This window comes from Lynx canadensis, chromosome B1, assembly GCF_007474595.2.
Source record: "Lynx canadensis isolate LIC74 chromosome B1, mLynCan4.pri.v2, whole genome shotgun sequence".
In the NCBI taxonomy this organism is placed as follows: Eukaryota; Metazoa; Chordata; class Mammalia; order Carnivora; family Felidae; genus Lynx; species Lynx canadensis.
This window is the reverse complement of record NC_044306.2, coordinates 185,778,760-185,795,626: the sequence shown is the minus strand read 5'-3', so window position 1 is coordinate 185,795,626 and position 16,867 is coordinate 185,778,760. Positions and strand designations below refer to the sequence as shown.

Here is a 16,867-nt window from a genome sequence, read left to right as displayed (position 1 = left end):
CAATGACTGAAAACAATTAGTCTGTTGGGAAAATGCGTTAATAGCATGGTTTCACAGCCTTGATAAGCTTTGTTTTTTGTCGTCTTTCATTTATTTACGTACTGTGCATGTCCGAATACATCTGTCATATACCCGGTGCTCAAGAACACGTGCATGGAAACTGGTGACGTGTAGCTCCTATTAAACTGAACTCATGGTGGTGGACAAACCAGATAGGAAAAGAGTCCGTCTTATTCGTCTTTGTGTCTCCAGTGTTTAGCTCAGTCCCTGCTTCTGTTTGTGGAATTGAATTTAGCGTTTTAGATAGTCTTCATGGGTAATGAGTTTTTCTCTTTTAGGTTACTAAATTTAGTTTTTTAATTTAACCATTTGAAATGTGTAGTCCTCTGATAGTGATGGTGTTTGAATTTGCAATTTAAAAAACCCGCTTATCAAGGAGCCCAAAGATAAAATCTTCTGGGGGCTGAATGAGAGAGGCTTCTGGATGTCACCGAGCGACTCTGAGGTGGCAGGATGGGTGAAGTTTCAGTACAAACAGGAGGCCCGAGCCTAATACATCCTCCAGATAGGATGAAGTGCCTCCCTCTCGTCCTCATTTAGAAATGAATTTTTATTTGTTCCAGGCTGCCCTTGAAGTATGCAGAACATTTTTACAGGAAGATAAAGGTGAGGGAGTCATTATGGTGACAGATCCTCCTTTTGGTGGCTTGGTTGAACCTCTGGCTGTTACATTCAAGAAGTTAATTGCTATGTGGAAAGAAGGTCAAAGCCAAGGTGTGTAATTTATTACTTACTGCAAAACAAACATGTATCTGTGTATCTACTTCCTGTCAAATATTAGCAGAGCTCAGTGAATCAGAGCTCTGATAAAATATACATGTCTTGGGTTCTTGTGTTTTTCTAAAACGGGCTCATTTGAGAATGTGGCACGCTTCATTATCATGATACACTTTGTATTTTCCTAATCATGTGTTCTCAAAATGACTTGCAGGTGAGCATAAGGGGACATTATGAAGAATCGCAGTAAACCGTTGGCATTTATTTAATAGATATTTACTGAGTACTGGGTACTGTTTGGGTGCTGGGAATAGAGTACCATGCGAGATGGGCACATTTCCCTGTCCTCGTGGATCTTACATTCCATGTTCCTAAAGTCCTGCCCAAAGCTCCTGGAGGTCACCCAGCCTGTGGCCCAGAGCTCTAAACTGTGCCAAGATTGGGGTAGAAAGATTGGACGTGCGCTAGCCTTACAGTGGTTATCAGCGATAGATACCCACGTAGATAGAGGTGCGTTAATGGCGGGGGGTTATTATTCATTTTAAAGTGGCTTAGGCCTTTGAAGGATTTTATGTAATTATCTAATTAGTTGGTACAATCATTTTTTAGCTTCCAGCTTGCAAGTTGATAAACTGTAAGAGCGCCAGGCTTCTTCGTTAATTGTGCTTGTGCTTTGGAGAGAGAATGCAAACGAAATCTTAAACATGACTTAAAGTATTAAGTATTCCACTTATTTTCAGATCTTAAGTCCACTTATCAGAATAGATAAAGTCAGGGTTATTGGGGAAGCAATAAAGAGCTCAGTGGTCTTGAGTTTCAGTTCTGCCATTTATTGGCCGCATGAACTTGAACAAAATACCTAAATCTTACGGCTTCAGTTGCCCTGGCTATAAATGGGGTTGTTAACATCTAACTCTAAGGGTTATTGTAAGGAGATAATGTATAGAAAGTACCTAGTATTGTGCTCAGCCTCTACTGGGTGCTCTGCAATTAACAGCCATATCCCCAGTCTGTCATCAAAGTTAGTGTGGATAAAATTGTTTTTAAGAATCTTCCATGATTTGGGAAAGATTGATTCACCCCGGAAAAGCACATAACGAGTTGTGGCAGAGCTGTGTTCTGCCTTCCGGCCTCTGCCTTCTGGCCCGTCCTTCCTGCCCCACACACAGCACAGCCACGTTGCTCCTCACGTGATGCTCCCTTTCATCTCCCACTTTACTGGTGATATCTTTGCCTTTACTGGAATAGAGTGATATGTGTGTAAGGATTCCTTTTACATTTCCTTTATAGCTGTGTTTAGATCTAAAAGAACATTTCCACTGGCTCTTGGAAAAGATCAGGTTGTAAATGGCAGTCTGGTGAACTTCTTCTTTTGTATGATTTAAATGCATTGAATGCTTGCAATTTCTCCCAGTATCAGAAGTTTTTCAATTATAGCTGTTTTATTTTTTTTAATTTAAACTTCTTATTTTCTTTTCCTTTTTTTTTTTTTTGATCCATTAGATAGCAGTCACAAAGAACTACCTGTATTCTGGATTTTCCCCTATTTTTTTGAATCCCGAATTCGTCAGTTTTTTCCAAGCTTCTGCATGCTGGATTACCAGGTATAGTAAATATTCTGTTTTCGGGCATGACCGAGGGATGCTTAAGTAAATATTCTGATCAGACTATCCATCAGGTTTAGCATATGAAAATATTATAAGCTGTATTAAACACTAAAGTTGTACCATACGTAGCTTAGTCCAGAGGTTCCTAATTGTAATTTTAGAGCGCTGATTAAAAATATAGATTCTTAGGTACCAAAATAAACCAACTAAATCAAAATTAGAGAGTAAAGCCCGAAGAAACCATATTTTCCCAGGCTTTCCGGGTGATTCTGCAGTGTAACTAGGTTTTAGACCAACTGACCTAACCTTTATCATCACCAGAAGATGCCACAGAACCTCAGGGTCATTGTTAGGAACGGGGATTTTTGTCTGTTCAGAGGTTGTAGAGAAGTAAGTCGCTTTTCTGGTTGGTGGCATGTCATGTACACTTTACTGTGTCACTCAGAGGATGCCAGGAGCTCTGAAGGGAGGCGTGTCCCAGGTAGCAGCATGTCAGAGAGGCAGAGATGCTGAGGTCTGTGTGTGGGGGTGAGTGTGCTGATTTCAGGGTGGAATTGACCAGCCCGCCCTCCCATCTCTGCCCTCAACTCCTTCTGCTTTAATGTCCACTTTCCTGTATTCATTCCCTTGGGTTCTGAAGTTAACCCGATTGTCACCATCACCATGTGTGGTCACCAAGTGGCCACTGCTTCCTCTTTTGTAGTGATATTTTTCTATTTGAGCTGCTGAGCAATGGACTACCTTTATGAAGGCTTTTCAGCCATAGAACTGAAAATGTCTTCCCTACTTGTTACAAGCTAGTGCTTGGATCTGAGCTTTCTAATCTTGAAGACATTTATCATGAGAATGATGAAAATTACCATATGAAAAAAGTTGTTATGTTTCTTTCAGAAACAGTGTTACCAAAAATGAGAGGATAGACCCTACCTGTGATTCTATCCCAAATAGCAAATATCATAATTTTCCGTGTTTGTCATCATAGCAGACAAATCTGAATTCTGTTTTCCCCCCTGTGTCTTATGTACGTGTACATTTGTAAATGTAGCGCCATAGTTTTTATGCTTTTAATCATTTTAAATTATCTCATTAGCAAGTTATGTTATCAATTGTTATCATTCTTTTTTTTTTTTTTTTGGACTCAGATTGCTTCCACCTTTAAGGCACTATAAATACCACCGCCATAAACACCTTTTATTCAAATTTTTCCATATTTTACATAACGTCCTTAAAATAAATTTCCAAAACCGAAATAGAATTCCAAACATTATGTTATCGAATTTAATGGACATTTCTATGGCTTCTGAACCATATTACCAGGTTCCTTTCCAAAAGCGTCTCTAGCACAAACCATTTTAACCTTGAATTCTCAAGCTCTGCTTCAGGCAAAGTCCATGTCATAATTCTTCCCGATTCCGGTTTACTTTCCTTTTTAGGACACACAGTTTTCTGTTTCTTGTCTGAGAGGTGCCTCTAGTGTGGACATTTGCAGAGCAGAGATAGCGGCCATATCCTAAAGATGTTAACCAAGGAAATTTCTCAGTTGGCAGGAGCGCCTGCTGCCTTTGACAGTGAAGAATCATGTGGCACGATGTTTGGCACAATAGTAGGTGCCTTATACACGTTGAATAAATAACTGTCTGAAAGCCATTGTGAACTCCAGAGTTGAAAAGGAACTGGGTTTTAATCCTGGTTCTGCCCCTTACTAGCTAGGCCTGTACATTTTATCTAACTCTCTGCAGCCCATGTGACCTGTTAAATGAGCAGAGTAATAATCTATCTGCCTCAATAAGGTTTTGAGAATTATATAACACACAAAAAGGCTTAGCCTCGTCCCTGACGCACAGCAAATGTAGATTAAAGGCTATTGGGGGCGCCTGGGTGGCGCAGTCGGTTAAGCGTCCGACTTCAGCCAGGTCACGATCTTGCGGTCCGGGAGTTCGAGCCCCGCGTCAGGCTCTGGGCTGATGGCTCAGAGCCTGGAGCCTGTTTCCGATTCTGTGTCTCCCTCTGTCTCTGCCCCTCCCCCGTTCATGCTCTGTCTCTCTCTGTCCCAAAAATAAATAAACATTGAAAAAAAAAAAATTTAAAGACTATTGGTCTCAGCATTGTTATGACCATCACTTTGTTGTCACCATTCAGACAGTCCCAAGGTGGGGGTAAAACTCGTCTTTCGGGCGTTTTTTTTTGTTTTTTGTACAGTATCTGAAACATTAAATTTGCAAAACGTAAGGTCCCTCAGAAAACTGGTCCATTCATATTTATTTATTTTTTAATGTTTGTTTATTTTTGAGAGAGGGCGTGAGCAGGGGAGGGACACAGAGAGGAAGAAACAGAGGATCTGAAGCGCCTTGATTCAGCACTTGAACCCACGAACCACGAGATCATGACCTGAGCCGAAGTCGGACGCCTAACCAACTGAGCCACCCAGGCGCCCTTCCATACACTTTTAGAGATGAGTTTTCACTAAGGCAAGAGTTTGAAATGGCAAGGAACCCAAAGAAGGCAGATCAAGAGTAGAGTGGATGAGAGAGGTTACTGTGGAGAAACCAGTCATTGTTTGACAGCCTATGTTACTAGGAAGGAACCTGTGGGAATACTGGAGTCTCGCTGTTGAGAAATCGTTCCAAGGTCCAAGCTTATAAAAAATAATTATCCAGGGGAGCCCAGGTGGCTCAGTTGGTTAAGCGTCTGACTCTTGATTTCGGCTCAGGTCATGATCTCACATCTCATGACATCGAGCCCTGCGTCTGGCTCTGCACTGACAGTGAAGAGCCTGCTTGGGATTCGCCATCTCTCTACGCCTCCCCTGCACACGTGCGCTCTCTCTCTCAAAAATAAATGAACATTAAAAAAATGATAATTATACAATTCATTGTATTGGTGAAAAAAGTTTCTAATTAGGCCATATGTATCAGGGTAAAAAGTAGTCTTTTTGGTAAAGAGAAAGCCAAACTTTGAAAAGGAAAATTAGAATACAATCTGTGAAACAAAGAAAAATCTTTGTTTTTCCTGACTTCTACTAAAGATCAGAACACTACTGCCCTTTATATGCTCAGATGGAGAAATTGATTTTCACCGTATATCCCATTGTGTTTATAAACCTTATTTGTTGTATCTTACCTTGATGGCCTTCCTTTCTTTCTTTCTTTCTTTCTTCCTTCCTTCCTTCCTTCCTTCCTTCCTTCCTTCCTTCCTTCCTTTCTTTCTTTTGATTTTTTTTCTGGATTTTCCATTATTATCCTTTCTGACACTTTTATTTTCTTTCTTTTCTTTCTCTTGTTATTTTAACCTTACTTTGTGGTAGTTTATTTTCTTGTATATTAGCTGCCTGCATCAAATGAAATTTTGAAAGTCTCTTGTCCTCCTTCACAGGTCTTTTGCCATAGACCTGGATTAGACCTTCTTTCTCACATTGCCCAAGATGATTATAAGCTCCCAAACCATAATACAGTAAAAAAAAAAAAAAAATCACTAAATCTCTTTTTTTGAAATACTTTTCGGGTAAGAAGAATGCAGAAATGCTGCAAATCTTCATAAAATATAAGTCAGACTCTTCAATGATAAAGCACTTGATGACTACAGAATAAAATAATCATCAAAGACCTAGAAAACTAAAAGTTCTATTAAGGGCAGATTAGAAAGGAAGGATGTGATAATGAAAAGAAATTTTGATTCACAGTCAGAAGTGTGAGTCCTAGCATACTGCCTTTTAGAGGCTCTTTAATCTTGGAAGAAGTCAGTTTATCTTTCCTGGTCTCTGTTTCCTTACCTATAAAATAAAATGATTGAATCAGAAAAGAGAGGGCAGATAAGTTTCACTTTTAGTGCTTTAGTGGTAAGCCTGATAAATTGGTAGTGACTTTCTGGAGAATTTGTTGAGAATACCATGCCTAGTGGCAGCGAGTAGTGTGTGATTGATTAGTGATGTCTGCCACAGGGACAGGGTCAGGGAATAGTGGCATTCGGGTCCTGTATTTACCGTATCTGAACTAGATCACCTCACTTCCCTTCCACTGCGAACATGCAATGATCTCTTGTTTCTACTTCATCTGGGACATTTGTTTGGATTGTTATAAGTACAAACTTCGCGCTTTTTTTTTAAGCTATCTTTAAAAAAATCATCCTGTGTTAAACTGTTTTTTGAAATTTTTATTTTCATGTTCAGAAATGAAGATATTTTGACAGGAATTTCTGGCAAATGACTGCAAATTTTACAGGATGGCAACTGAAATTCTTAAAACTTGATATGTAATAAACAAACATGTAAAGGGTTTGGAGTGACAAGGGGGATAATATGTATATATATCATATATTATAATATATATTGTATGTATGTAATGTTTTATTAAAAATATTTTTTATGTTTTTTTTTTTTTATTTTTGAGAGAGAGAGAGAGAGACAGAGACAGAGTGAGTGGGGGAGGGGCAGAGAGAGAGGGAGACACAGAATCCAAAGCAGTCTCCAGGCTCTGAGCTGTCAGCACAGAGCCCATGCAGGACTCGAACTCATGAACCATGAGATCGTGACCTGAGCCCAAGTAGGATGCTTAACTGAGTGAGCCACCCAGGCACCCCTATAATTTTATTTTATTTTTTTTAAATTTTTTTAATGTTTATTTTTGAGACAGAGAGAGACAGAGCATGAATGGGGGAAGGTCAGAGAGAGAGGGAGACACAGAATCGAAGCAGGCTCCAGGCTCTGAGTTGTCAGCACAGAGCCTGACGCGGGGCTCGAACCCACAGACCGCGAGATCATGACCTGAGCTGAAGTCAGACGCTTAACCGACTGAGCCACCCAGGCGCCCCGGCACCCCTATAATTTTAAATAAGAGGTACATGGGATATGGGGAATATGACTAAAAGACCTTATTGCTCTGGTGGAAATTGGTTGATGGAGCTGAAGAGTTCACTTCAGACCTTTTGATACACTGAAATTAAATAAATAGATTATAGTCCTTAGGGAATGGGAAAATAAATACAAGTACTGTGTCTTTTTAATCTTTGTTTCCCCGAGGGATGCCTAAGACATAGTAGGTGCAAAATAAATGTCTGTTGACTTGAACGTCTTGGTGTCTGTATAACCAGTTCCAGTCTCATGTTACAGAAGAAATTTGCGTATAGATAAAATTAAAAGTTAAGAACTGCAGAGATTTTGTGCTTTCCCTCATTTCTATACAGTACTTCATCACATTAATCAGTTCCATGGGAGAAATTTTCTATTTGAAAATGCCTCTCATCATCATTGTGAGTGAAATGTCAGAGATAATGATGGGAAAATGGTGTATCAGCTCTACCACTAGTGATATGCAATTTGCAAAATTGTGTTTGCTTTACAGCGCTTCCTTCCATAGGACGTTTATTTGTGTGGATGAAGCTATGAAATATGGATGTATGTTAGAGGTACATTAATTTACCCTAGCAGCATGCATTTTACATACCATATGTTTATAGTTAATTAGCACAACAAACCCGCATTTAAAAATAATAATAATCTCAATTAGGTTATGCAAAATCAAGCAATCAACCACCTTCCTGACACATACATTCTCCAACTCCTGGGGTAGCCATAAAGAGATTGTTCTTTTTTTTCCCTCTCTTCTGTCTGCCATCCGTTGTATTGCATGGAATATTCCATGTCTTAGAAATTTTTCTAAGGTCCTCTTTTCCAACATTTGAAGATCTTCCTGAGGTTCTCTTGGGAAGGTTTTTTCTTTCTTATGATACTCATAAATGTTCAAAATATCTTTGTTGAATTTAATAAGGTATCATGTTTTTATTGAGTACATAGAGGAGTGTATTAGGGAGAAATTATGAATTTAAATAGGTTTAAAAGAAAACTACTACAGTAATATTTTAAGGTAATTTTGAAGTAAAACCTACTTTTGTATCTTAGCCTCTAATAGGTGACATATATTCATAGAATTTTAAAGTTGGAAAGAAACATGAGGGGTGTAACGTAGGCTAACTTTTCACCATAATAATCGTCTCTACTAAGTGAGTCACCGGCCTCACTTGAATGCTTTCAGTGAGCAAAGTCCTGCAGCCTTACAAGGCAACTCAATTTATTTAATAGCTCTAATCGTTAGAAAATTTTCTCATATTGAGATAAAATATGCTCCCTATTAACTTCTAACCATTGGTTCTACTTCTATTCTCCAAAGCAATAAAGGCTAAGTCTAATTTCGATTCCACTGACACCCCTTCAGTTATAAAACAGCTATCAGATCTTCCCAGTGTTCGCTTTTCTGAATAAACACCACCCCCAGTTCGTTAAACTACAAATCCTATTCATTCCCATTACTTTTGGTAGAAATGAACTTGTTTTATCAGCGTCTCTCTTCATATGCAGTGACGGAATGCAGGGCTTCAAATGTAATCTAACTTCATCCTTTCCTTGTTATGATATTACACTTCTGCATAGGGCAGCTGTGAGTCCGTGTCAGCTCTCACACCGTCACGCTAGACCGTGGACTTACCATGCTGACAGTTAACCAGAGCCCCCAGGGTTTGTCCCCGCCCCCTCCCCAACTGTCCCTTGTTTAGCTGGGTCTCCTCATGTGCCACTTATTTTCCCCCCACTGCTGAAGCTTATTGATGAGTCTTCCTGAACTTGTTCATCTGTTAGTCTGATAGCCAGCCACAGCAGGGCCATACAGAGAGCTCAGGAATTTCTCATTAAAGGCCCTCTCTTTCCATTGTCATTAAGTCCTTATATTTTTGTGATTTGTTTATTAAATAGCTAGCTTGCAAGCCAGTTCTTCTATGAAATTCTTAAGTGTATTCTTGTTTAGAATCCAAACAATTCAGTCTAACTTATTTGAAAGTTGGGCTCTGCCTGTATTGACTTTATAAAAATCTCATGGTATTCTTGTGGATAATCTAGAACAACGGTTCTCAAATTTTAGTGCGCCAGGAAGGCTTGTTAAGAATACAGATTGTGGGGGCGCCTGGGTGGCGCAGTCGGTTAAAGCGTCCGACTTCAGCCAGGTCACGATCTCGCGGTCCGTGAGTTCGAGCCCCGCGTCGGGCTCTGGGCTGATGGCTCAGAGCCTGGAGCCTGTTTCCGATTCTGTGTCTCCCTCTCTCTCTGCCCCTCCCCTGTTCATGCTCTGTCTCTCTCTGTCCCAAAAATAAATAAAAAAAAACGTTGAAAAAAAAATTTAAAAAAAAAAAAAAAAGAATACAGATTGTGATGGGGCGCCTGGGTGGCGCAGTCGGTTAAGCGTCCGACTTCAGCCAGGTCACGATCTCGCGGTCCGTGAGTTCGAGCCCCGCATCAGGCTCTGGGCTGATGGCTCAGAGCCTGGAGCCTGTTTCCGATTCTGTGTCTCCCTCTCTCTCTGCCCCTCCCCCGCTCATGCTCTGTCTCTCTCTGTCCCAAAAATAAATAAACGTTGAAAAAAAAAATTTAAGAATACAGATTGTGGAGCAGGGGGTGGGGGTGCCTGGGTGGCTCCATCGGTTAAGCTCAGGTCATTATCTCGTAGTTTGTGAGTTCGAGCCCCACATCGGGCTCTCTGCTACCAGCATGGAGCCTGCTTGGGATGATCTGTCCTCCTCTCTCTCTCTCTCTCTGCCCTTTCCTTGCGCATGTACATGCTGTCTCTGTCTCTCAAAAATACATACATACATACATAAATAGTTCCTGCTAAAAAAAAAAAAAGAATGCAGATTGCGGGCCCTGACCCCCAGAACTTCTGTTTTCTTAGGTCTTAGGCTGGGGAGAATGTGCTTTTCTACCAAGATCTCAGGGGCAGTGCTGGTATTGCCAATCCAGGCATCGCACCTGGAGAATTACTGATCTAGAGAAAGATGGCCTTAGTGACCGGGTGCATTCAGAGCAGGTTTAAAGCCAAAGAGAGAATGCGTATGGATAACAGAGAGGTTGGAGAAGGAGGCGGGAGCAAGAAGCCTATAGAAGCCGTGCCTGTTGGCTTCAGCTTACTTTCAGGATGAGCTGCCAAGGCTGAAAGCCGAGTTAGGGTGTTGAGGAGACGTAAATGTTTGAAATAGTCACAATTATAGTTGTGACTCTCTCTTCATCTCCATCTTTCTATGTCTCCACCACATGCCAGGCTTTGAACTCCGTATTTTACACACATTATCTCGTGAAACCTTCACAGCCCCCCTGGGGCAGAAATCAGTAACCTCCTTTTCCAGGTGAGGATTATGTGAAGGTGCCTCTGGTCACAACAAGTGAGTGGCAGAGCCACTGTCTGGTCCCTGAACCTGTGCTCTACCAGGATGTGAGAGGTCACATAGTGAATGGTGGAGGGCCAAAGTAAGGCTGGATTGAGACTTGCTGACCTGACACCTGACAGGCACGCGTCTTCAGGGGTGGAATTTTTTTAGTGCCAAAAGCCAAATTCTTAATTACATAGTAGTGCTTCTTGTGAAGTCTGTTGTGTTGGGTGAAAGATTACAGTTGTTCTCTCAATACTGGGCAATATGAACTTAGCATAACAAAGTTTGCCTTTTCTGTAATGAAATTTCACTGCCACAGAGGCCTCTCTGAGCCTGTTGATTAATAAGCAAACTTTTGCTTTTAAGAATTTTTTCGGGGGCGCCTGGGTGGCGCAGTCGGTTAAGCGTCCGACTTCAGCCAGGTCCCGATCTCGCGGTCCGTGAGTTCGAGCCCCGCGTCGGGCTCTGGGCTGATGGCTCAGAGCCTGGAGCCTGTTTCCGATTCTGTGTCTCCCTCTCTCTTTGCCCCTCCCCCGTTCATGCTCTGTCTCTCTCTGTCCCAAAAATAAATAAATGTTGAAAAAAAAAAAAAATTTTAAAAAAAGAATTTTTTCGTAAGAGCCCCCTGGGTGGCTTAGGCGGTTAAGCATCCAACTTTGGCTCAGGTCATGATCTCACCGGTTCTTGAGTTCCAGCCCCGCGTTGGGCTCTGTGCTGCCAGCTCAGAGCCTGGAGTCTGCTTCAGATTCTGTGTCTCCCTTGCTCTCTGCCCTTCCCCCACTCATTTTGTCTCTCTCAAAAGTAAACAAACGTTAAAAACAATTAAAAAGAATAGTTTCTTGTTAAATACTTTGGTTTAACTCCTATCTTGGCATCAGTTGTTCTTTTTTGGTAAAGAATCTTCATAGATGTTCACTCATTTGAGTAAGTGTTCTTTTTCAATTTTTTTTTTAACTTTCTAGGTAGATTATGATAATCACGCACTTTATAAACATGGAAAGACAGGTCGAAAACAATCTCCTGTGCGTATTTTCACCAATATCCCACCCAGCAAAATAATCCTTCCTAGTGAAGAAGGGTACAGGTAAGACCATAGTGGGGCCTTGAAATACATGAGTCACTGAAAATAAAGTTCCATATATCTAACATTAAAATGATCCTCATATTGACTCATATAGTTCTTCTGTTACTTTTAAATTTGGTCTGTATTTTATATTGAATTGCATTTGGATTACACCCAACTTCTGTAACAAGTGCCATTTATCTGCTCTGTGAATCTTCATGAGAATATGCAGCTGAGTTAAGTCTGTTTCTTTCCTCCTTAGATTTTGCCCTTTATGTCAACGATATGTTTCCCTAGAGAATCAACACTGTGAGCACTGTAATTCTTGCACATCCAAGGTATAGGTTCCTATAGAATGCATTTTTATTTAAATATATTAGTTTTATTTTAGCTTACTAGCCATTACATTTGCTTAAGGTTATTTTGATAATATTATAATTTGTATTACCATAGTATCATTTGCTAAATGTACATTAATAGAGTATTTTATGTCTAATTATAAAGCACAACAGCCTTTGCATTCATCATCGTTAATGGTTATTTGAATTCACTTTGCTATGGGACTGTATGACTGCTAAAATTAGGAGTATTTTAAATAAGGCATGAGATGAGTGCTGAACTGTGTTGGGGATAAACTTAAAGTGTTGTAGGTAAAGTACTGAACTATTAGATGCCATCAGTATTTTAATGAAGTATTAGTAACATACTGTGCACTTTTTATGTGCCAGGCCCTTTCCTAAGGGCTGTGCATGGATGAATTCGTTTTTTTCTTTAATTAAAAAAAAATTTATTTTTTTAATGTTTATTTACTTTGAGGGAGAGAGAGACAGAGTGTGAGCAGGGGAGGGTCAGAGAGAGAGGGAGACACACAGAATCCATAGAAGGCTCGAGGCTCTGAGCTGTTAGCATGGAGCCTGATGCAGGGCTCGAACTCGTGAACCATGAGATCGTGACCTGAGCCAAAGTCAAACGCTCAACCGACTGAGCCACCCAGGCGCCCCAGGTACTCTGCCAGTTTTTGCAGATAAGGAAGGACTGTAGGGACGCACCTCCTGTTTATTGTTTTAAAGAGGTGGGATGACACTTAAGTTGGCTTATTTGTTTTAGCTAAATCCAGTCAGAAAGAACATAGGAAGTTCAGTTTGGGTAATATACGCAAATCATTCTCCAAAGGAAAGGCTATATTTTTGTAACTATTATAAAGTACAGTTTTCAAAACTCTATAATTTTATGACGGGTTATACTTGTTTTTAACTGTGGCAGCACACCTGATTACATGTATTTTCAATCAGTTTAGAAATTCTCTGTGTTCTTTATTTAAAAGAAAAAAATTACACCCAGATCATATAAAGCTCAAAATGAGTAAGACCAAACTTTATCATTTAGAGAGGCACACATAAGTCGTAAAAAATAAACAAAAGCAAGGAAATGACCATCCCAGGAACTGGAGTAGGTGTTACTCAATGGGGAGGGAAGGGTTGCTCGATTAGAAAGGGGGGGTGTCCCCGGGCTGACAGGATTCCATTTCTCAGCCTGTTGGGATTCATCAGTCTGTTCTTTATAATTCTCATTAAATGGGACATGTGCCTTATACACGAAAGTGTCTTATACATTTTTCTAGGTAGTTCTATTTCCCGGATTTAATATTACCCAGACAGTACCCTGTAATCTCTATCTTTCTAAATTATCTAAAATTCTTAAATGCGAATTTTATTAAGGATTACACCACATAGACATGTCAAAGTTATGAATCATTAATTCTCTTGAAATTTTCATTGAGTCCTTCGTTGTGCAGTATGGATTGCTTGAACTCAAGATCATGTAGATAAATCCCCTAGTTTTCCAGTTAAGGAAATTGGGGCCCATCAAGGCGGCCTTTGAGTTGAGTGGAGAAATGCATAAATTAAAATCAAAGTATTTAATTGTGAAGCCCAGGAAAGTGAGAAATAAGGAGTGAATAATTTACACAGATTTTAATAAGACATTTTAATTTTTAATTGTGGAACTTGATTTTTATGATACATTAAACATAATTTAAAAATTATTTTTGTAGGATGGCAGGAAGTGGAACCATTGCTTTCTCTGCAAAAAGTGTGTAAAACCTTGTAAGTATTTAGACTTAGAGTTTGACATCCTATGAAACATTTCAGCGGTTTTCTTCACCCAGATAGGGTTTTTATTTAATTGTATCTATAAGAGAAAAAAACTTAATATAGACACCTGCATTGATTTTACCTGCTTTGTAGTTTTTGCAGTTACCAAAATGCACACACTCTCCTTTATAGGGAGATATGACTGTAACCTATTTCAGTGTGGCATTTGGTTTGGCTTATTTTATTTTATTAATTTAATTTATTTTATTTTTTTAACATTTTTATTTACTTTGAGAGGGATGGGGGTGGTGGTGGTGGTGCAGTGGGGAAGCGGCAGAGAGAGAGGGAGAGAGAGAGAGTCCCAAGTAGGCTCCATACTGGCAGCGTAGAGCCTGATGTGGGGCTCAAACCCATGAACCATGAGATCAGGACCTGAGCTGAAGTCAAGAGTCACATGCTCAACCGCCTGAGCCACCCAGGTGGCCTGGTTTGGCTTATTTTAATAGGGCTCTGTGTCCCTCAGCCAACCCCCATGGTGTCAGTGGCTCCCGCTCATGACTCCTTGAAGGGCTGCATTTGTTGCCATGTATCAGAAAGAAGTTAGCTGGTTTATGTGGGATTCCGACTCTTTACCTTGGCCTCTTCAGCCAAAGTATAAACAACTATGCAAACCAGTCACGGTAATTTGAAGTAAACATTGTTCATCCTCTCTATCATAAAGGTTGGTCAAATGAAAAATTATATTAAATGAACTTCTTCCAAAACTCAATTTTTATTTTATAGCCTGGATCCACTGTAGCCTTTGCGGTCACTGTGCTCTTCCAGATCATTCCTGCGGGGCCCCTAAAGATGGCTGCTTTATTTGTGGTGAATTAGATCATAAACGTAGTACCTGTCCTCAGATCACTGCATCTAAGAAAGTGATCAAGTAAGTTGAATTCTTTTATTGACTAGAAAAAGCTTTTCCTTGTGTGATCCGTATAAAGCAGTCCACAAAGGTGAGCACTGGAGGATTCAGAAGTGCGAAATCGTTGGCTATTTTTACTGTTATGTACCTTTGTGTAGACAGTGGTGTGAGCACCTGAAGATGAGTGAAAAAGCCTAACATTTAAGACATGAAAATAACCAAAATACAAGGTAGAAACTGATTAACTTTGTATCTTTTGTGGTTCATGTGAAATTATAATTTGTGGGGAGAGATTTCAAGCTTTGTTTTTTATATATATATTTTTTAATGTTTATTTTTGAGAGAGATTGGGAAGAGAGAGAGGTAGAGAGAGAGAGAGAAAGAGAGTGCGCTCATGCACGCACAGGCTAGGAGCAGAGAGAGGGAGACACAGAATCTGAATCAGGCAACAGGCTCTGAACTGTCAGCACAGAGCCTGACGTGGGGCTCGGACTCACAAACTGCAAGATTATGACCTGAGCTGAAGTCAGATGCTTAACCGACTGAGCCACCCAGGCACCCCCTGAGAGTTCAGGCTTTATTGACCAACATGATATTTAAGTCAGGGCAGCTGGGATGCAGACACGTGATAGGCGAGGCTGGAGAAGGCATTTCAGATGGAATGTGATTTGTAATCCCACAGTGAACACCTTGGAAAATGGAAGCTATCTCTTTAAATTCTGCAGACTTGGAAAAAAAATTCAGACGTATTAATATTTAAATATGTAAAATTTTAATTTTTACCATTTGTTTTCTATGATTATTTTCACTTCCACCAATATTTGGTGTTGGTTATAACTCAGAACAAAGTTATCCCAGTGACCACAGTGTATTTAGAAAAACCACTGCTGTTTCAACTGGGCTGATTTGAATGATAATACTTAAAAAAAACCAAAAAAACTAAAAGGAATGATAGTTATTGAGTCTTCTTCTTTTATTGTTATGAAAACCAGATAGCCAAATTTAACATTATGTGAGAATTGGGATCAGCATAAAATTTTTGAGCTATCTTATGACTTGTGATAAAAAAAAATATTTCTTAGTATTAGAAATATCTGATGCTATTGTAACTGTTTATAATTGTATTAGAATTCTTGTCCATTTGTTTATTTTTTTGGACAGTGACAATTATTTTTTTCCACTGAGGTCCAGCTATTTGAATTCTGCCTACTGTTTTACTTTTCCATTACTTTTTATCAAATTTAATTGAACAATTATTTCCATTAAGTAATCCAGGGTAGAAATGGAAGTTGCTAAATTAAGAAATGTATTGAAGAATCTTATAAAAGAGTTTTTCTTAGAAACCTTTGGGAATTAAAGTACAACTCGGGGTGCCTGGGTGGCTCAGTCAGTTAAGTGTCCGACTCTTGATTTTGGCTCAGGCCAGGATCTCATGGTTGGTGAGCCCCATTTTGGGCTCTGTGCTGACAGCACAGAGCCTGCTTGGGATTCTCTTTCTCCCTCTCTCTTTGTCTCTCCCCGCTTGCACACACGCATGCACACACACGCACGCACACTCTTTCTCAAATAAATAAACTTTAAAAAGAATAAAGTACAACATAATAAACTATTGGTCTGGGATTGTTGCACCATTTACTGGGTAATTCTGGTTGCAAACGGAGTTAGTAACATGCTCAGACTTTGATCTGTATGATACATGGAAACTGAATTTGCATTTTAGTTATATATTGTAGGCTCTTTGTTGGCTCTTCAACAGCCCTGGCTAGTCTGCTTGGTAGTATTATATTGTTTTCGTTGAGGGAAACCATTTAGTATTTTTTAGTACTAGGTTTTATCAAGTTTAATTCAAGGAGCAAATCCATTAGGATGTGGTATACCTGATAAGTCTTTCTTTTAAATATATTTTTTAATGTTTATTTATATTTGAGAGAGAGAGAGAGAGAGAGAGATGGTTTGTGAGCAGGGGAGAGGCAGAGAGAGATGGAGGCAGAATCTGAAGTAGGCTCCAGGCTCTGAGCTGTCAGCACAGAGCCTGAGCAGGTCTTGAACTCATGAGCCATGAGATCACGAGCTGAAGTCGGACGCTTAACCAATTAAGCCACCCAGGTGCCCCAAGTCTTTTTTTTTTCTAATGTTTATTTTGTGAGAGAAAGAGGCAGGGAGGGGCAGAGAGAGAGGGAGAGAGAAACCCCAAGCAGGCTCTAAGTGGTCAGTGCAGAGCCCCATTTGGGGCTCG

The 16,867-nt window shown here is 39.9% G+C and overlaps 1 protein-coding gene across 2 annotated transcripts in view; it reads left to right on the top strand.

Annotated features, from left to right (window-relative positions):
* The window catches only part of ZCCHC4 (zinc finger CCHC-type containing 4), a 51,189-nt gene that overhangs the window by 31,112 nt on the left and 3,210 nt on the right, over positions 1-16,867 (top strand). The window contains exons 7-12 of one of the 2 annotated variants that reach the window (XM_030314098.2): positions 624-774; positions 2,281-2,381; positions 11,531-11,652; positions 11,894-11,969; positions 13,685-13,736; positions 14,508-14,652. In XM_030314098.2, the coding sequence (XP_030169958.1) occupies positions 624-774; positions 2,281-2,381; positions 11,531-11,652; positions 11,894-11,969; positions 13,685-13,736; positions 14,508-14,652 (647 nt within the window). The remainder of the gene's footprint in view (positions 1-623; positions 775-2,280; positions 2,382-11,530; positions 11,653-11,893; positions 11,970-13,684; positions 13,737-14,507; positions 14,653-16,867) is intronic. The other variant, XM_030314099.1, reaches the window with a different exon arrangement.